This window comes from Oncorhynchus keta, unplaced genomic scaffold, assembly GCF_023373465.1.
Source record: "Oncorhynchus keta strain PuntledgeMale-10-30-2019 unplaced genomic scaffold, Oket_V2 Un_contig_14158_pilon_pilon, whole genome shotgun sequence".
Lineage (NCBI taxonomy): Eukaryota > Metazoa > Chordata > Actinopteri > Salmoniformes > Salmonidae > Oncorhynchus > Oncorhynchus keta.
The window spans coordinates 125,889-146,996 of record NW_026278577.1 but is presented as its reverse complement, the minus strand read 5'-3'; the positions used below and the strand labels follow the sequence as shown (position 1 = coordinate 146,996).

The following is a 21,108-nucleotide window of genomic DNA, read 5'->3' as shown; positions in this document are numbered from 1 at the left end:
GCTTACTGTGCTGGTACATTGACTTGATAGGTATAAACATGTTATTTGCTTACTGTGTTGGTGCATTGACTTGATAGGTATAAACTTTTTATTTGCTTACTGTGCTGGTACATTGACTTGATAGGTATAAACATGTTATTTGCTTACTGTGCTGGTACATTGACTTGATAGGTATAAACATGTTATTTGCTTACTGTGTTGGTGCATTGACTTGATAGGTATAAACATTTTATTTGCTTACTGTGATGGTACATTGACTTGATAGGTATAAACATTTTATTTACTTACTGTGTTGGTGCATTGACTTGATAGGTATAAACATGTTATTTGCTTACTGTGATGGTACATTGACTTGATAGGTATAAACATTTTATTTACTTACTGTGTTGGTGCATTGACTTGATAGGTATAAACATGTTATTTGCTTACTGTGATGGTACATTGACTTGATAGGTATAAACATTTTATTTGCTTACTGTGATGGTGCATTGACTTGATAGGTATAAACATTTTATTTGCTTACTATGCTGGTACATTGACTTGATAGGTATAAACATTTTATTTGCTTACTGTGCTGGTACATTGACTTGATAGGTATAAACATTTTATTTGCTTACTGTGCTGGTGCATTGACTTGATAGGTATAAACATTTTATTTGCTTACTGTGCTGGTACATTGACTTGATAGGTATAAACATTTTATTTGCTTACTGTGATGGTGCATTGACAGGTATAAACATTTTATTTGCTTACTGTGCTGGTGCATTGATTTGATAGGTATAAACATTTTATTTGCTTACTGTGATGGTGCATTGACAGGTATAAACATTTTATTTGCTTACTGTGATGGTGCATTGACAGGTATAAACATTTTATTTGCTTACTGTGATGGTGCATTGACAGGTATAAACATTTTATTTGCTTACTGTGCTGGTGCAGTGACTTGATAGGTATAAACATTTTATTTGCTTACTGTGCTGGTGCATTGATTTGATAGGTATAAACATTTTATTTGCTTACTGTGATGGTGCATTGACTTGATAGGTATAAACATTTTATTTGCTTACTGTGATGGTGCATTGACAGGTATAAACATTTTATTTGCTTACTGTGTTGGTGCATTGACTTGATAGGTATAAACATTTTATTTGCTTACTGTGTTGGTGCATTGACTTGATAGGTATAAACATTTTATTTGCTTACTGTGTTGGTGCATTGACTTGATAGGTATAAACATTTTATTTGCTTACTGTGTTGGTGCATTGATTTGATAGGTATAAACATTTTATTTGCTTACTGTGCTGGTGCATTGACTTGATAGGTATAAACATTTTATTTGCTTACTGTGCTGGTGCATTGACTTGATAGGTATAAACATTTTATTTGCTTACTGTGCTGGTACATTGACTTGATAGGTATAAACATTTTATTTGCTTACTGTGATGGTGCATTGACTTGATAGGTATAAACATTTTATTTGCTTACTGTGATGGTGCATTGACTTGATAGGTATAAACATTTTATTTACTTACTGTGATGGTGCATTGACTTGATAGGTATAAACATTTTATTTGCTTACTGTGCTGGTACATTGACTTGATAGGTATAAACATGTTATTTGCTTACTGTGTTGGTGCATTGACTTGATAGGTATAAACTTTTTATTTGCTTACTGTGCTGGTACATTGACTTGATAGGTATAAACATGTTATTTGCTTACTGTGCTGGTACATTGACTTGATAGGTATAAACATGTTATTTGCTTACTGTGTTGGTGCATTGACTTGATAGGTATAAACATTTTATTTGCTTACTGTGATGGTACATTGACTTGATAGGTATAAACATTTTATTTACTTACTGTGTTGGTGCATTGACTTGATAGGTATAAACATGTTATTTGCTTACTGTGATGGTACATTGACTTGATAGGTATAAACATTTTATTTACTTACTGTGTTGGTGCATTGACTTGATAGGTATAAACATGTTATTTGCTTACTGTGTTGGTGCATTGACTTGATAGGTATAAACATTTTATTTGCTTACTGTGATGGTGCATTGACTTGATAGGTATAAACATTTTATTTGCTTACTGTGATGGTACATTGACTTGATAGGTATAAACATTTTATTTGCTTACTGTGATGGTGCATTGACTTGATAGGTATAAACATTTTATTTACTTACTGTGCTGGTGCATTGACTTGATAGGTATAAACATTTTATTTGCTTACTGTGATGGTGCATTGACTTGATAGGTATAAACATTTTATTTGCTTACTGTGATGGTGCATTGACTTGATAGGTATAAACATTTTATTTGCTTACTGTGATGGTGCATTGACTTGATAGGTATAAACATTTTATTTGCTTACTGTGATGGTACATTGACTTGATAGGTATAAACATTTTATTTGCTTACTGTGATGGTACATTGACTTGATAGGTATAAACATTTTATTTACTTACTGTGATGGTGCATTGATAGGTATAAACATTTTATTTGCTTACTGTGATGGTGCATTGACTTGATAGGTATAAACATTTTATTTGCTTACTGTGATGGTGCATTGACTTGATAGGTATAAACATTTTATTTGCTTACTGTGATGGTGCATTGACTTGATAGGTATAAACATTTTATTTGCTTACTGTGCTGGTGCATTGATAGGTATAAACATTTTATTTGCTTACTGTGCTGGTGCATTGACTTGATAGGTATAAACATTTTATTTGCTTACTGTGATGGTGCATTGACTTGATAGGTATAAACATTTTATTTGCTTACTGTGATGGTGCATTGACTTGATAGGTATAAACATTTTATTTGCTTACTGTGCTGGTACATTGACTTGATAGGTATAAACATTTTATTTGCTTACTGTGATGGTGCATTGACTTGATAGGTATAAACATTTTATTTGCTTACTGTGATGGTGCATTGACTTGATAGGTATAAACATTTCCCATAAAACCAGAATAGGATTGTTCCAATGATGAACAGAACATTAGATTGAGGAGGGTTTCCAAAGGTTCTCATGTACACAGAGTCAGACACAGTGGGCTTAAGCCTGCGTTTAGATGAGAGGTACAATCAAACATCCTGGAGCCAAGAGAGCCGTGGTGACAGATTCTGTTGCTGTAAATTGCTACCTGTTCTCCTGTCCTCCCTCCTTCCCCTCCCTTCATCCTCGCTCCCTCCACCCCCCTCTTATTCCTGGGCCTTTATGAAGCGGCAGCTCTGAGGGATCTGACAGGGTCTAATTCTCTCTCCCACAGGAATTGGGCTTCTGTTATTAATACACCAGCACCAGTCTCATCATGGGAGCATGGAGCTGAGAACTCACACTGTGTGTGTTTAACAGAATACTACTGTCGCTGTGTGAAAAGGAAAGTGTGTCCTGCTTGACGAGTGGGGCTGTGTTTTCCAGGTAACAGCCTCTTGCAGCTTCACTTAGCCCAAACTCCAAACCCATCCCTTCAATTAGCCCAAACTCCAAACCCATCACTTCACTTAGCCCAAACTCCAAACCCATCACTTCACTTAGCCCAAACTCCAAACCCATCCCTTCAATTAGCCCAAACTCCAAACCCATCACTTCACTTAGCCCAAACTCCAAACCCATCACTTCACTTAGCCCAAACTCCAAACCCATCACTTCACTTAGCCCAAACCCATCACTTCACTTAGCCCAAACTCCAAACCCATCACTTCACTTAGCCCAAACTCCAAACCCATCACTTCACTTAGCCCAAACTCCAAACTCATCACTTCACTTAGCCCAAACTCCAAACCCATCACTTCACTTAGCCCAAACTCCAAACCCATCACTTCACTTAGCCCAAACTCCAAACCCATCACTTCACTTAGCCCAAACCCATCACTTCACTTAGCCCAAAATCCAAACCCATCACTTCACTTAGCCCAAACTCCAAACCCATCACTTCACTTAGCCCAAACTCCAAACCCATCACTTCACTTAGCCCAAACTCCAAACCCATCACTTCACTTAGCCCAAACTCCAAACCCATCACTTCACTTAGCCCAAACTCCAAACCCATCACTTCACATAGCCCAAACTCCAAACCCATCACTTCACTTAGCCCAAACCCATCACTTCACTTAGCCCAAACTCCATCACTTCACTTAGCCCAAACCCATCACTTAGCCCAAAAAATACTTAACTTCACTTACAGTTACGTATTTATTCTGTCTGTCTGTCTGTCTGTCTGTCTGTCTGTCTGTCTGTCTGTCTGTCTGTCTGTCTGTCTGTCTGTCTGTCTGTCTGTCTGTCTGTCTGTCTGTCTGTAGTCCAGAGAGCTGTCTGTACAGGAGAGTAGTGTCGAGGTGAGGTTTGGGCCCCTGGGCCAGCAGCACCGTCAGGCCCTGCCACTCCCCTTCTCACCCTATCACACATCCACCTCACTGGGCAGACAGCAGAGGGATGGGCCCCTCTCTCCCACAGCGACACCAGGCTGATGTGATATCCATATTGATGTGCACCACAGATCGATGGATAGGACAACAAGAGGGTGGATGGATAGAGAGGCCTCATTTAAAACTTCAATGCTGAGTGTATTGAACATTTTAAAGTTTGCTGTTGCCAGTATGTGCAGGGATGGAAATGAAGTTAGCCCGCTCTTTAGCTGAAGTGAATATACAGTGTTGTAGTTTCTGATCACAAGTTAGGCTTTTCACGAGATAATTAACATAATTGTTCAGAGTTAATAAATACTTTAGAGTTTATCGTCACTTAAAGAAATCAAATCAAATGTGAAGTCAGGTGAAAGGAGAGGTTCTCATACTCACTCAGTCATGCGCTGAATCCTTGTCTCAGCCATGGTGCTGTTGATGACTGGAGGCCCCATGGGTACCCACTGGCCCTCTTCTGGCACTGCTTCAGCCACTGTAGAGGAAATTGTGATTATTGGGGACACGCATGGGCAATTCATTCATTAAAAATACAGCTAAATGTAAGGCTAAAACTTATATTTTCGTATTTACATGATTTCATAATTTTGTAAGCAATCTTCTGATCTTTTTTAATATACTCAAATTTAGTATAAAATCAAAGCAAATTCTCCTTGGTCTGTGACAATCACTTCCTACGTGACAAAATATAGAAACAAAACAACAATGATCTCTGTTAGTTCAAGAGTATCCATCACAACCTCGCACCCCCCCACACACACCACATCTGTTCTCAACGACTGTGGGGTTGTGATGGTATCTCTGCCCTTGTCTATCTAATCACAGTAAATCATGCTGTGTGTCATCTTGTCTCCACTCAGATGAAATACTGCCAGAGTGCAGGGAGAGTTGTTGGTGCCATTGCCATTTAGCTTGGGTTGTTTTGAGTTATTAAAAAGTTTATTTATGTAAAGAGAGCAGAGGAAGTGTATCCAAATATTTTATTTGGTGTCATCAATTACAGAGAGAGAGAGAGAGAGAGAGAGAGAGAGAGAGAGAGAGAGAGAGAGAGAGAGAGAGAAAAGAGAGAGAGAGAGAGAGAGAGAGAGAGAGAGAGAGAGAGAGAGAGAGAGAGAGAGAGAGAGAGAGAGAGAGGAAAGAGAGAGGAAAGAGAGAGGAAAGAGAGAGAGAGAGAGAGAGAGAGAGAGAGAGAGGAAAGAGAGAGAGAGAGAGGAAAGAGAGAAAGAGACTGTGCTGTAGATGTCCTGTCTTTAACCTAAAACGGAGTGCCGGGTGAGAGAAGAAGACATCAACATAACACATGGTCACTTTTAGAGAAATACACAACTAATTTACATTCAGGTAAAGTAGTAACTTGATTTATTTAGCATTTTGTTTCATTGTTTGAACTGGAAAAACAGGAAACGGTCATGGCACACTTCCGGTCAGATGCAAATGTATTTTAATAGTAGCTGAGCTTTCGTTCAGTCGAGATTCATCTGAGCAAGCCTCCAGCACCTTCACTAATCAGTTTTGGGTGTGTGGTTATTATCTTCCTTATTTACATGAAAGTTTGAAATCATTGTCACCAAGGCAGCACTTACTGCGGCACTTCCACAGTGGGTTGGAAGAAAGTTTCTCATTGTATGTTTCCAGACTTATCTAGGCCAATATTAAATAAAAGCAGCTGCTGAGAGTAGAGCTTCACCACAGGTGAGCAGGCAGAGTGGTGGTGTCTAGGAGCTGCCAGTATCTGACATGAGGTACCACGGTTCACTGGGCCAGCTAAGAGTGTGTGTGTGTGTGTGTGTGTGTGTGTGTGTGTGTGTGTGTGTGTGTGTGTGTGTGTGTGTGTGTGTGTGTGTGTGTGTGTGTGTGTGTGTGTGTGTGTGTGTGTGTGTGTGTGTGTGTGTGTGTGTGTGTGTGTGTGTGTGTTATAATGTGTACGTTGTGAGTGACACGGGAGATGGAGTGTGTGTGCGTGTGTGTGAATCAGAGTAAGTCATTATTTGTAAGAAGAGAAAATACGTGAGAGGGATAGAATACATGGATAAACAGGCATTCCTTTCCATTCTCTGTGGATTAAACGTGCATTCCTTTCCATTCTCTGTGGATTAAACAGGCATTCCTTTCCATTCTCTGTGGATTAAACAGGCATTCCTTTCCATTCTCTGTGGATTAAACATGCATTCCTTTCCATTCTCTGTGGATTAAACGTGCATTCCTTTCCATTCTCTGTGGATTAAACAGGCATTCCTTTCCATTCTCTGTGGATTAAACAGGCATTCCTTTCCATTCTCTGTGGATTAAACATGCATTCCTTTCCATTCTCTGTGGATTAAACAGGCATTCCTTTCCATTCTCTGTGGATTAAACAGGCATTCCTTTCCATTCTCTGTGGATTAAACAGGCATTCCTTTCCATTCTCTGTGGATTAAACGTGCATTCCTTTCCATTCTCTGTGGATTAAACGTGCATTCCTTTCCATTCTCTGTGGATTAAACAGGCATTCCTTTCCATTCTCTGTGGATTAAACAGGCATTCCTTTCCATTCTCTGTGGATTAAACATGCATTCCTTTCCATTCTCTGTGGATTAAACAGGCATTCCTTTCCATTCTCTGTGGATTAAACGTGCATTCCTTTCCATTCTCTGTGGATTAAACGTGCATTCCTTTCCATTCTCTGTGGATTAAACAGGCATTCCTTTCCATTCTCTGTGGATTAAACAGGCATTCCTTTCCATTCTCTGTGGATTAAACATGCATTCCTTTCCATTCTCTGTGGATTAAACAGGCATTCCTTTCCATTCTCTGTGGATTAAACAGGCATTCCTTTCCATTCTCTGTGGATTAAACAGGCATTCCTTTCCATTCTCTGTGGATTAAACAGGCATTCCTTTCCATTCTCTGTGGATTAAACAGGCATTCCTTTCCATTCTCTGTGGATTAAACAGGCATTCCTTTCCATTCTCTGTGGATTAAACAGGCATTCCTTTCCATTCTCTGTGGATGAAACAGGCATTCCTTTCCATTCTCTGTGGATTAAACATGCATTCCTTTCCATTCTCTGTGGATTAAACATGCATTCCTTTCCATTCTCTGTGGATTAAACATGCATTCCTTTCCATTCTCTGTGGATTAAACAGGCATTCCTTTCCATTCTCTGTGGATTAAACATGCATTCCTTTCCATTCTCTGTGGATTAAACAGGCATTCCTTTCCATTCTCTGTGGATTAAACAGGCATTCCTTTCCATTCTCTGTGGATTAAACAGGCATTCCTTTCCATTATCTGAGGATTAAACATGCATTCCTTTCCATTCTCTGTGGATTAAACAGGCATTCCTTTCCATTCTCTGTGGATGAAACAGGCATTCCTTTCCATTCTCTGTGGATTAAACATGCATTCCTTTCCATTCTCTGTGGATTAAACAGGCATTCCTTTCCATTCTCTGTGGATTAAACATGCATTCCTTTCCATTCTCTGTGGATTAAACAGGCATTCCTTTCCATTATCTGTGGATTAAACAGGCATTCCTTTCCATTCTCTGTCGATTAAACATGCATTCCTTTCCATTCTCTGTGGATTAAACAGGCATTCCTTTCCATTCTCTGTGGATTAAACAGGCATTCCTTTCCATTCTTTGTCGATTAAACATGCATTCCTTTCCATTCTCTGTGGATTAAACAGGCATTCCTTTCCATTCTCTGTGGATTAAACAGGCATTCCTTTCCATTCTCTGTCGATTAAACATGCATTCCTTTCCATTCTCTGTGGATTAAACAGGCATTCCTTTCCATTCTCTGTGGATTAAACGTGCATTCCTTTCCCTTTTCTGTGGATTAAACAGGCATTCCTTTCCATTCTCTGTCGATTAAACATGCATTCCTTTCCATTCTCTGTGGATTAAACAGGCATTCCTTTCCATTCTCTGTGGATTAAACAGGCATTCCTTTCCATTCTCTGTCGATTAAACATGCATTCCTTTCCATTCTCTGTGGATTAAACAGGCATTCCTTTCCATTCTCTGTGGATTAAACGTGCATTCCTTTCCCTTTTCTGTGGATTAAACAGGCATTCCTTTCCATTCTCTGTGGATTAAACATGCATTCCTTTCCATTCTCTGTCGATTAAACATGCATTCCTTTCCATTCTCTGTGGATTAAACAGGCATTCCTTTCCATTCTCTGTGGATTAAACAGGCATTCCTTTCCATTCTCTGTGGATTAAACAGGCATTCCTTTCCATTCTCTGTGGATTAAACAGGCATTCCTTTCCATTCTCTGTGGATTAAACAGGCATTCCTTTCCATTATCTGAGGATTAAACATGCATTCCTTTCCATTCTCTGTGGATTAAACATGCATTCCTTTCCATTCTCTGTGGATTAAACATGCATTCCTTTCCATTCTCTGTCGATTAAACATGCATTCCTTTCCATTCTCTGTGGATTAAACAGGCATTCCTTTCCATTCTCTGTGGATTAAACAGGCATTCCTTTCCATTCTCTGTGGATTAAACAGGCATTCCTTTCCATTCTCTGTGGATTAAACAGGCATTCCTTTCCATTCTCTGTGGATTAAACAGGCATTCCTTTCCATTCTCTGTGGATTAAACAGGCATTCCTTTCCATTCTCTGTGGATTAAACGTGCATTCCTTTCCCTTTTCTGTGGATTAAACAGGCATTCCTTTCCATTCTCTGTGGATTAAACAGGCATTCCTTTCCATTCTCTGTGGATTAAACAGGCATTCCTTTCCATTCTCTGTGGATTAAACAGGCATTCCTTTCCATTCTCTGTGGATTAAACAGGCATTCCTTTCCATTCTCTGTGGATTAAACAGGCATTCCTTTCCATTCTCTGTGGATTAAACAGGCATTCCTTTCCATTCTCTGTGGATTAAACAGGCATTCCTTTCCATTCTCTGTGGATTAAACGTGCATTCCTTTCCCTTTTCTGTGGATTAAACAGGCATTCCTTTCCATTCTCTGTGGATTAAACAGGCATTCCTTTCCATTCTCTGTGGATTAAACAGGCATTCCTTTCCATTCTCTGTGGATTAAACAGGCATTCCTTTACATTCTCTGTGGATTAAACAGGCATTCCTTTCCATTCTCTGTGGATTAAACATGCATTCCTTTCCATTCTCTGTGGATTAAACAGGCATTCCTTTCCATTCTCTGTGGATTAAACATGCATTCCTTTCCATTCTCTGTGGATTAAAGAGGCATTCCTTTCCATTCTCTGTGGATTAAACATGCATTCCTTTCCATTCTCTGTGGATTAAACAGGCATTCCTTTCCATTCTCTGCGGATTAAACAGGCATTCCTTTCCATTCTCTGTGGATTAAACAGGCATTCCTTTCCATTCTCTGTGGATTAAACATGCATTCCTTTCCATTCTCTGTGGATTAAACAGGCATTCCTTTCCATTCTCTGTGGATTAAACATGCATTCCTTTCCATTCTCTGTGGATTAAACATGCATTCCTTTCCATTCTCTGTGGATTAAACATGCATTCCTTTCCATTCTCTGTGGATTAAACAGGCATTCCTTTCCATTCTCTGTGGATTAAACATGCATTCCTTTCCATTCTCTGTGGATTAAACAGGCATTCCTTTCCATTCTCTGTGGATTAAACATGCATTCCTTTCCATTCTCTGTGGATTAAACAGGCATTCCTTTCCATTCTCTGTGGATTAAACAGGCATTCCTTTCCATTCTCTGTGGATTAAACAGGCATTCCTTTCCATTCTCTGTGGATTAAACAGGCATTCCTTTCCATTCTATGTGGATGAAACAGGCATTCCTTCCTTTCCTTTCTATTCCACCAGACCACTGTTGCTCTCCACTCCCTTCCCTGTAAACACCATGGAGGGATACATAGAGCATAGGGCTTCAGCACAACCTGTTAGAGAGAACACCCACCTGTCAGAGCCCAAAATATGCAAACGAACACATCAACCTAAGAGGACAGCAACAGTTAAGCAATGAGGCCAGAGGGGTGTGGTATATGGCCAATATACCATGGCTAAGGGCTGTTCTTACACACGACGCAAAGCAGAGTGCCTGGACACAGCCCTTAACCATGGTATATTGGCCATATACCACAATCCCCCAAGGTGCCTTATTGCTATAAACTGGTTACCAATGTAATTAGAGCAGTAAAAATAAATGTTTTGTCATATCCGTGGTATAATATTCACCATTAGAATATCAACTGAGTACAGCTGAATATACTGGAATTTTTGCTTGTTTTTAACTAGTTTTCCTAATGCTTGGACACACAGGAGTAACTAGTCTGTCTGTTGTTAGTGACAGAACAGACAGTAATCTAGTGCTTGGACACACAGGAGTAACTAGTCTGTCTGTTGTTAGTGACAGAACAGACAGTAATCTAGTGCTTGGACACACAGGAGTAACTAGTCTGTCTGTTATTAGTGACAGAACAGACAGTAATCTAGTGCTTGGACACACAGGAGTAACTAGTCTGTCTGTTATTAGTGACAGAACAGACAGTAATCTAGTGCTTGGACACACAGGAGTAACTAGTCTGTCTGTTGTTAGTGACAGAACAGACAGTAATCTAGTGCTTGGACACACAGGAGTAACTAGTCTGTCTGTTGTTAGTGACAGAACAGACAGTAATCTAGTGCTTGGACACACAGGAGTAACTAGTCTGTCTGTTGTTAGTGACAGAACAGACAGTAATCTAGTGCTTGGACACACAGGAGTAACTAGTCTGTCTGTTGTTAGTGACAGAACAGACAGTAATCTAGTGCTTGGACACACAGGAGTAACTAGTCTGTCTGTTATTAGTGACAGAACAGACAGTAATCTAGTGCTTGGACACACAGGAGTAACTAGTCTGTCTGTTGTTAGTGACAGAACAGACAGTAATCTAGTGCTTGGACACACAGGAGTAACTAGTCTGTCTGTTATTAGTGACAGAACAGACAGTAATCTAGTGCTTGGACACACAGGAGTAACTAGTCTGTCTGTTGTTAGTGACAGAACAGACAGTAATCTAGTGCTTGGACACACAGGAGTAACTAGTCTGTCTGTTGTTAGTGACAGAACAGACAGTAATCTAGTGCTTGGACACACAGGAGTAACTAGTCTGTCTGTTGTTAGTGACAGAACAGACAGTAATCTAGTGCTTGGACACACAGGAGTAACTAGTCTGTCTGTTGTTAGTGACAGAACAGACAGTAATCTAGTGCTTGGACACACAGGAGTAACGTGAGCAATTTCTTCAAATATCAAATGGAGAACTTGAAAATAGAGGAAAAATAAGTGCTTTTTTTTACTTGTTTAGAAAGAAGGTAGCTTGACAGGAAATGCATTGAATGGTGTTGTGGTGAACATGCTGGACGGTCATGCTGGACGGTGAGAGAGGAGGATTTCCACCTACCTATAGAACACACAACATCAACGTGTTCAACATGTCAGGAGGAAGAACCCTAATAAGGTATAGAGAGGATGTAATGCAGGGAAAACATCCCAGCCCTATCCAGACATCCATACGAAGGTAAGCACATCTGATATAGCTACTCTAGCACCGGTAAACAGCAGCACAGTGAAAGACCTGATCAATGCTCCAACCAGACAGGCTCTCAGCCCACCACAGGCCTTCCAGTACAGTTAATGTAGGAGTGTGTTCACGGTGTGGAAACACATCAATATCCTTAACATCGGTAGGCTACAGCTACATCAATTACCACTGCAGAGCACTTGTAACCTGGTTTCTCACTACTCTGCTACCATTAGGACAAGTCCATCGACCCCCTGCGTGGTGTGTTCTAACTCACCACTGAGCTCTCCTTCCAGAACCTGCTCCATGTGCCTCATCATGGCCTCCAGGTCGCTGTCCTGAGGAACAACAAAGGTCAGAGTTCACAGTTAACGTTTATTATATTTACAGCTGTTTAACTTGTAATTTTGATGTAAATGACAGGGTCAAACGGTCATCATAATACACGTGCTGGAGTATCCTGAGTATGTTTCACCGGTATAAAACATTTACATTACATTTACATTTAAGTCATTTAGCAGACGCTCTTATCCAGAGCGACTTACAAACAAATCGATGCATTCACCTTATGACATCCAGTGGAACAGCCACTTTGCAATAGTGCATCTAAATCTTTTAAGGGGGTGAGAATGATTACTTTATCCTATCCTAGGTATTCCTTAAAGAGGTGGGGTTTCAGGTGTCTCCGGAAGGTGGTGATTGACTCCGCTGTCCTGGCGTCGTGAGGGAGTTTGTTCCACCATTGGGGAGCCAGAGCAGCGAACAGTTTTGACTGGGCTGAGCGGGAACTGTACTTCCTCAGTGGTAGGGAGGTGAGCAGGCCAGAGGTGGATGAACGCAGTGCCCTTGTTTGGGTGTAGGGCCTGATCAGAGCCTGGAGGTACTGAGGTGCCGTTCCCCTCACAGCTCCGTAGGCAAGCACCATGGTCTTGTAGCGGATGCGAGCTTCAACTGGAAGCCAGTGGAGAGAGCGGAGGAGCAGGGTGACGTGAGAGAACTTGGGAAGGTTGAACACCAGACGGGCTGCGGCGTTCTGGGTGAGTTGTAGGGGTTTAATGGCACAGGCAGGGAGCCCAGCCAACAGCGAGTTGCAGTAATCCAGACGGATGGAAAACCTAGAGAATCATTTGAGTAGGTGTCCAAGCAGTCCAACTACACACAGAGAGGTAGTGGATCTCAGGAGATGGAGGTCAGTGAGCTGAGCCGTACAACAACAAGCACACAGCAGCTCTCTCAGGGATTCCCCGACCCTGTCAGATATGTCAGGTAGGGGTTCCGATCCCTTCCCCCTACAGACAGCAACAGCCAATCACACTGTCTGTATAGACCCCACATCCCAGAATCCCCCTCTTTCTCCGTGGCCCCCAGGGCACCACACCACCACGGCACCACTGCTGAGGAGAAATGCAAACATCAGCCATGAGACATCTTTCAGCTGTCAGATTGTCAGAAGGAGCTCCTCTCCGTGGCGTCACATGACAATGTCTCCATTGATGAGGCTCCAAGGGGCCAGGAAACAGCAGCTGCTGCATAGCCTCAGTGTGTGTTAGACCCTGGCTGGACTCTCCTGGGTACAGCATTGTATTGTGTGCCACATCCATGTGACAAAGAAGGGGAAAGAGGGAGTCACCCCCGTTACCCTGCGTTACTGTCATCCAACAGGACGGCGTGGAGAGACAAATGTCGCAGCGCAAGCTACAAGGAGCTGGAGAAGATGAGTGAGTGTTTGGATGAAGCCACACTGGCACCATCTCAGAGGTGAGGTGAAGCGTGCAGTGCCCTACTATACAACTAATGAATCTGTGGGAAATGTGTCTTCATCTAGGAGGACAAACCTGTACAAGCAGGGAGTGCATGGTTAAGAGAGAACTAGTCTAAACCGTTTCTCCTCCACATGATTCACTCTGACACCACCACAGCTGAAAGGCTACATCCAACTACCTGCCATGTGTGGTAGCAGAATCACAATTAGTTAGGTAACATTGATAAATAAGATGTTTTATTTACATAATAATGCTTATGCGAGATATTTGTCATTAGGATGTCTTATTTTTGGATGATACTGTTGGCAGTTTGCAGTTATCCCTTCTCTGCTAGGGCTCAGTTCCTTGGGGCCCAGAGAGGGGAGAAGTCAGGTTAGTCTTATCTGTGAATGTGTCTGTAACTATTCCTAAACCATGTGAAGGGATGGTGTGATTAATGGGGAACCAGTTAGGGGAGAAGTCAGGTTAGTCTTATCTGTGAATGTGTCTGTAACTATTCCTAAACCATGTGAAGGGATGGTGTGATTAAAGGGGAACCAGTTAGGGGAGAGGTCAGGTTAGTCTTATCTGTGAATGTGTCTGTAACTATTCCTAAACCATGTGAAGGGATGGTGTGATTAAAGGGGACCAGTTAGGGGAGAAGTCAGGTTAGTCTTATCTGTGAATGTGTCTGTAACTATTCCTAAACCATGTGAAGGGATGGTGTGATTAATGGGGAACCAGTTAGGGGAGAAGTCAGGTTAGTCTTATCTGTGAATGTGTCTGTAACTATTCCTAAACCATGTGAAGGGATGGTGTGATTAAAGGGGACCAGTTAGGGGAGAGGTCAGGTTAGTCTTATCTGTGAATGTGTCTGTAACTATTCCTAAACCATGTGAAGGGATGGTGTGATTAAAGGGGAACCAGTTAGGGGAGAAGTCAGGTTAGTCTTATCTGTGAATGTGTCTGTAACTATTCCTAAACCATGTGAAGGGATGGTGTGATTAAAGGGGACCAGTTAGGGGAGAAGTCAGGTTAGTCTTATCTGTGAATGTGTCTGTAACTATTCCTAAACCATGTGAAGGGATGGTGTGATTAAAGGGGAACCAGTTAGGGGAGAGGTCAGGTTAGTCTTATCTGTGAATGTGTCTAACTATTCCTAAACCATGTGAAGGGATGGTGTGATTAAAGGGGACCAGTTAGGGAGAAGTCAGGTTAGTCTTATCTGTGAATGTGTCTGTAACTATTCCTAAACCATGTGAAGGGATGGTGTGATTAAAGGGGACCAGTTAGGGAGAAGTCAGGTTAGTCTTATCTGTGAATGTGTCTGTAACTATTCCTAAACCATGTGAAGGGATGGTGTGATTAAAGGGGAACCAGTTAGGGGAGAAGTCAGGTTAGTCTTATCTGTGAATGTGTCTGTAACTATTCCTAAACCATGTGAAGGGATGGTGTGATTAAAGGGGAACCAGTTAGGGGAGAAGTCAGGTTAGTCTTATCTGTGAATGTGTCTGTAACTATTCCTAAACCATGTGAAGGGATGGTGTGATTAAAGGGAACCAGTTAGGGGAGAGGTCAGGTTAGTCTTATCTGTGAATGTGTCTGTAACTATTCCTAAACCATGTGAAGGGATGGTGTGATTAAAGGGGACCAGTTAGGGGAGAAGTCAGGTTAGTCTTATCTGTGAATGTGTCTGTAACTATTCCTAAACTATGTGAAGGGATGGTGTGATTAAAGGGGAACCAGTTAGGGGAGAAGTCAGGTTAGTCTTATCTGTGAATGTGTCTGTAACTATTCCTAAACTATGTGAAGGGATGGTGTGATTAAAGGGGAACCAGTTAGGGGAGAAGTCAGGTTAGTCTTATCTGTGAATGTGTCTGTAACTATTCCTAAACCATGTGAAGGGATGGTGTGATTAAAGGGGACCAGTTAGGGGAGAAGTCAGGTTAGTCTTATCTGTGAATGTGTCTGTAACTATTCCTAAACCATGTGAAGGGATGGTGTGATTAAAGGGGACCAGTTAGGGAAAGGTCAGGTTAGTCTTATCTGTGAATGTGTCTGTAACTATTCCTAAACCATGTGAAGGGATGGTGTGATTAATGGGGAACAAGTTAGGGAGAAGTCAGGTTAGTCTTATCTGTGAATGTGTCTGTAACTATTCCTAAACCATGTGAAGGGATGGTGTGATTAAAGGGGACCAGTTAGGGGAGAGGTCAGGTTAGTCTTATCTGTGAATGTGTCTGTAACTATTCCTAAACCATGTGAAGGGATGGTGTGATTAAAGGGGACCAGTTAGGGGAGAAGTCAGGTTAGTCTTATCTGTGAATGTGTCTGTAACTATTCCTAAACCATGTGAAGGGATGGTGTGATTAAAGGGAACCAGTTAGGGGAGAAGTCAGGTTAGTCTTATCTGTGAATGTGTCTGTAACTATTCCTAAACCATGTGAAGGGATGGTGTGATTAAAGGGGACCAGTTAGGGGAGAAGTCAGGTTAGTCTTATCTGTGAATGTGTCTGTAACTATTCCTAAACCATGTGAAGGGATGGTGTGATTAAAGGGGACCAGTTAGGGAGAAGTCAGGTTAGTCTTATCTGTGAATGTGTCTGTAACTATTCCTAAACCATGTGAAGGGATGGTGTGATTAAAGGGGACCAGTTAGGGAGAAGTCAGGTTAGTCTTATCTGTGAATGTGTCTGTAACTATTCCTAAACCATGTGAAGGGATGGTGTGATTAATGGGGAACCAGTTAGGGAGAAGTCAGGTTAGTCTTATCTGTGAATGTGTCTGTAACTATTCCTAAACCATGTGAAGGGATGGTGTGATTAAAGGGGACCAGTTAGGGGAGAAGTCAGGTTAGTCTTATCTGTGAATGTGTCTGTAACTATTCCTAAACCATGTGAAGGGATGGTGTGATTAAAGGGGACCAGTTAGGGAGAGGTCAGGTTAGTCTTATCTGTGAATGTGTCTGTAACTATTCCTAAACCATGTGAAGGGATGGTGTGATTAAAGGGGACCAGTTAGGGAGAGGTCAGGTTAGTCTTATCTGTGAATGTGTCTGTAACTATTCCTAAACCATGTGAAGGGATGGTGTGATTAATGGGGAACCAGTTAGGGAGAAGTCAGGTTAGTCTTATCTGTGAATGTGTCTGTAACTATTCCTAAACCATGTGAAGGGATGGTGTGATTAAAGGGGACCAGTTAGGGAGAAGTCAGGTTAGTCTTATCTGTGAATGTGTCTGTAACTATTCCTAAACCATGTGAAGGGATGGTGTGATTAATGGGGAACCAGTTAGGGAGAAGTCAGGTTAGTCTTATCTGTGAATGTGTCTGTAACTATTCCTAAACCATGTGAAGGGATGGTGTGATTAAAGGGGACCAGTTAGGGAGAAGTCAGGTTAGTCTTATCTGTGAATGTGTCTGTAACTATTCCTAAACCATGTGAAGGGATGGTGTGATTAAAGGGGACCAGTTAGGGAGAGGTCAGGTTAGTCTTATCTGTGAATGTGTCTGTAACTATTCCTAAACCATGTGAAGGGATGGTGTGATTAAAGGGGACCAGTTAGGGAGAAGTCAGGTTAGTCTTATCTGTGAATGTGTCTGTAACTATTCCTAAACCATGTGAAGGGATGGTGTGATTAAAGGGGACCAGTTAGGGGAGAAGTCAGGTTAGTCTTATCTGTGAATGTGTCTGTAACTATTCCTAAACCATGTGAAGGGATGGTGTGATTAAAGGGGACCAGTTAGGGGAGAAGTCAGGTTAGTCTTATCTGTGAATGTGTCTGTAACTATTCCTAAACCATGTGAAGGGATGGTGTGATTAAAGGGGACCAGTTAGGGGAGAAGTCAGGTTAGTCTTATCTGTGAATGTGTCTGTAACTATTCCTAAACCATGTGAAGGGATGGTGTGATTAATGGGGAACCAGTTAGGGGAGAAGTCAGGTTAGTCTTATCTGTGAATGTGTCTGTAACTATTCCTAAACCATGTGAAGGGATGGTGTGATTAAAGGGGAACCAGTTAGGGGAGAAGTCAGGTTAGTCTTATCTGTGAATGTGTCTGTAACTATTCCTAAACCATGTGAAGGGATGGTGTGATTAAAGGGGACCAGTTAGGGGAGAAGTCAGGTTAGTCTTATCTGTGAATGTGTCTGTAACTATTCCTAAACTATGTGAAGGGATGGTGTGATTAAAGGGGACCAGTTAGGGAGAAGTCAGGTTAGTCTTATCTGTGAATGTGTCTGTAACTATTCCTAAACCATGTGAAGGGATGGTGTGATTAATGGGGACCAGTTAGGGAGAAGTCAGGTTAGTCTTATCTGTGAATGTGTCTGTAACTATTCCTAAACCATGTGAAGGGATGGTGTGATTAAAGGGGACCAGTTAGGGAGAAGTCAGGTTAGTCTTATCTGTGAATGTGTCTGTAACTATTCCTAAACCATGTGAAGGGATGGTGTGATTAAAGGGGACCAGTTAGGGAGAAGTCCGGTTAGTCTTATCTGTGAATGTGTCTGTAACTATTCCTAAACCATGTGAAGGGATGGTGTGATTAAAGGGAACCAGTTAGGGAGAGGTCAGGTTAGTCTTATCTGTGAATGTGTCTTGTGAATGTGTCTGTAACTATTCCTAAACCATGTGAAGGGATGGTGTGATTAAAGGGGAACCAGTTAGGGAGAGGTCAGGTTAGTCTTATCTGTGAATGTGTCTGTAACTATTCCTAAACCATGTGAAGGGATGATGTGATTAAAGGGGACCAGTTAGGGAGAAGTCAGGTTAGTCTTATCTGTGAATGTGTCTGTAACTATTCCTAAACCATGTGAAGGGATGGTGTGATTAAAGGGGACCAGTTAGGGGAGAAGTCAGGTTAGTCTTATCTGTGAATGTGTCTGTAACTATTCCTAAACCATGTGAAGGGATGGTGTGATTAATGGGGAACCAGTTAGGGAGAAGTCAGGTTAGTCTTATCTGTGAATGTGTCTGTAACTATTCCTAAACCATGTGAAGGGATGGTGTGATTAAAGGGGACCAGTTAGGGAGAAGTCAGGTTAGTCTTATCTGTGAATGTGTCTGTAACTATTCCTAAACCATGTGAAGGGATGGTGTGATTAAAGGGGAACCAGTTAGGGAGAAGTCAGGTTAGTCTTATCTGTGAATGTGTCTGTAACTATTCCTAAACCATGTGAAGGGATGGTGTGATTAAAGGGGACCAGTTAGGGAGAGGTCAGGTTAGTCTTATCTGTGAATGTGTCTGTAACTATTCCTAAACCATGTGAAGGGATGGTGTGATTAATGGGGAACCAGTTAGGGAGAAGTCAGGTTAGTCTTATCTGTGAATGTGTCTGTAACTATTCCTAAACCATGTGAAGGGATGGTGTGATTAAAGGGGACCAGTTAGGGGAGAGGTCAGGTTAGTCTTATCTGTGAATGTGTCTGTAACTATTCCTAAACCATGTGAAGGGATGGTGTGATTAATGGGGAACCAGTTAGGGGAGAAGTCAGGTTAGTCTTATCTGTGAATGTGTCTGTAACTATTCCTAAACCATGTGAAGGGATGGTGTGATTAAAGGGGACCAGTTAGGGGAGAAGTCAGGTTAGTCTTATCTGTGAATGTGTCTGTAACTATTCCTAAACCATGTGAAGGGATGGTGTGATTAAAGGGGACCAGTTAGGGGAGAAGTCAGGTTAGTCTTATCTGTGAATGTGTCTGTAACTATTCCTAAACCATGTGAAGGGATGGTGTGATTAAAGGGGACCAGTTAGGGGAGAAGTCAGGTTAGTCTTATCTGTGAATGTGTCTGTAACTATTCCTAAACCATGTGAAGGGATGGCGTGATTAATGGGGAACCAGTTAGGTGGCTCCACAATGTCTGTGTGCCAGTCACTCCTCTCTGTGAGCTTGTCAAGGAGGGGTTGTATTTTTGATGTATATAGAATTGACAATTGATATATGCCATTGGATGAGGTAATGTTTTGGTACTATGAAGTACCAAGAACGAGAAGTAGAACCTCGTTTTAGGAGAGCAAACTGAACGATAATTTATAGCTAATGCTGTCTGGCTATGGGATACTCCTCTCTCAAGTAAAGTCTTCCTTTGTAATGTTCCTAAGATCTGTTATTCGTCATGTGAGTTGAGAGGGGTGTGTCTTGGCTGTAAATGATAAGAAGAATTGTTTTGTAAGCACTCTCAGAGAATTAATTTATGGACACTGAATTGATCTGAGAGTCACAGGGCTATGGTGAAGCTCATATAATTAAATATGGACTTTATGATATAACTCTGACTTGTGTGTGGTTTGCTCTCTCATGATTTGGTAATACAGGACATTTCCACGACACATACTTATCTCTGGCAACACACTCATTTACCAACTCCCAAAGCTGAATTCTTCTATTTCATTTGCTCGCTTTGTTCTTTTCTACCTTTCTCATTTCTCCTGTCCTTTCTCCCAACAGTGACAAATAGTTTTAATCTAGCTTGGCCTTCCTTCTCTCATGGTGCAGTGGGAAGAGATTGGGTTGCAGCCTTGAGATATCCCCTCATGTGTGTCGGGGGAAAGAGGGAATATATTTTTTCTCTGCAGGGGGGTAGAATGCTGAATGAAAATGATTGTGTAACTAAATTAAGAATGAACTAGCTTCTCTCGGTTTGATGCAGTCAAGACAGGTATTATGTAATCAGATGGGATGATAAATAACTAGCAAGAAGTTAGTCTACTAGAGCGAGTTAACAGTACTTGCCATCTCTCTGTGTCTCTGTCTCTCTCTGTGTCTCTGTCTCTCTCTGTGTCTCTCTCTCTCTCTGTGTCTGTCTCTCTCTCTCTGTGTCTGTCTCTCTCTGTGTCTGTCTCTCTCTGTGTCTCTCTCTCTCTCTGTCTGTCTCTCTCTCTGTGTCTGTCTCTCTCTGTGTCTCTCTCTCTCTCTGTGTCTCTGTATCTCTCTGTGTCTCGCTCTCTCTCTGTGTCTGTCTCTCTCTGTCTCTGTGTGTCTCTCTGTCTCTCTGTATTTCTGTGCCAGCTCCCATGTCACTCACATTGCACACACAAACACACCCACAAAGCCTCTCCCCTGCTCCCTATCACCATGCTCTGTTTGTCTCCCTTCCTCTGCTCTGGTTAATAAAGTACAACAACAACCAATATTCTACTACTTCCCTCACACGGATCGGACCGGACCTGGTGTGGACCGGGTGAATGTTTTAAAAATGAATTGTGTCCAGCTGGGAAAGCCCCGCGTCCATTTCAAAACGGGCCCTCTAAGTCCCATCAGCATTTATTCTCATCATTCAGATTATACAAATTCAAATCATGAAGTGTTTAATGTGATGTGATTTTGATTTAATTTGCATTGATATCAGAGTGATTAGAGGGACAATAGAGCGCTGAGTACCAGACCATTCATTAGCAACCTGACAGCCGTTAGTGAGT

The 21,108-nt window shown here is 41.6% G+C and overlaps 1 protein-coding gene across 1 annotated transcript in view; it reads right to left on the bottom strand.

Moving 5' to 3' along the window:
• Positions 1-21,108, bottom strand: part of nek11 (NIMA-related kinase 11) — a 127,689-nt gene that overhangs the window by 28,143 nt on the left and 78,438 nt on the right. The window contains exons 14-15 of the mRNA XM_052501695.1: positions 12,225-12,285; positions 4,814-4,910 (exon numbers count right to left, since the gene is read on the bottom strand). Of these exons, the coding sequence (XP_052357655.1) occupies positions 4,814-4,910; positions 12,225-12,285 (158 nt within the window). The remainder of the gene's footprint in view (positions 1-4,813; positions 4,911-12,224; positions 12,286-21,108) is intronic.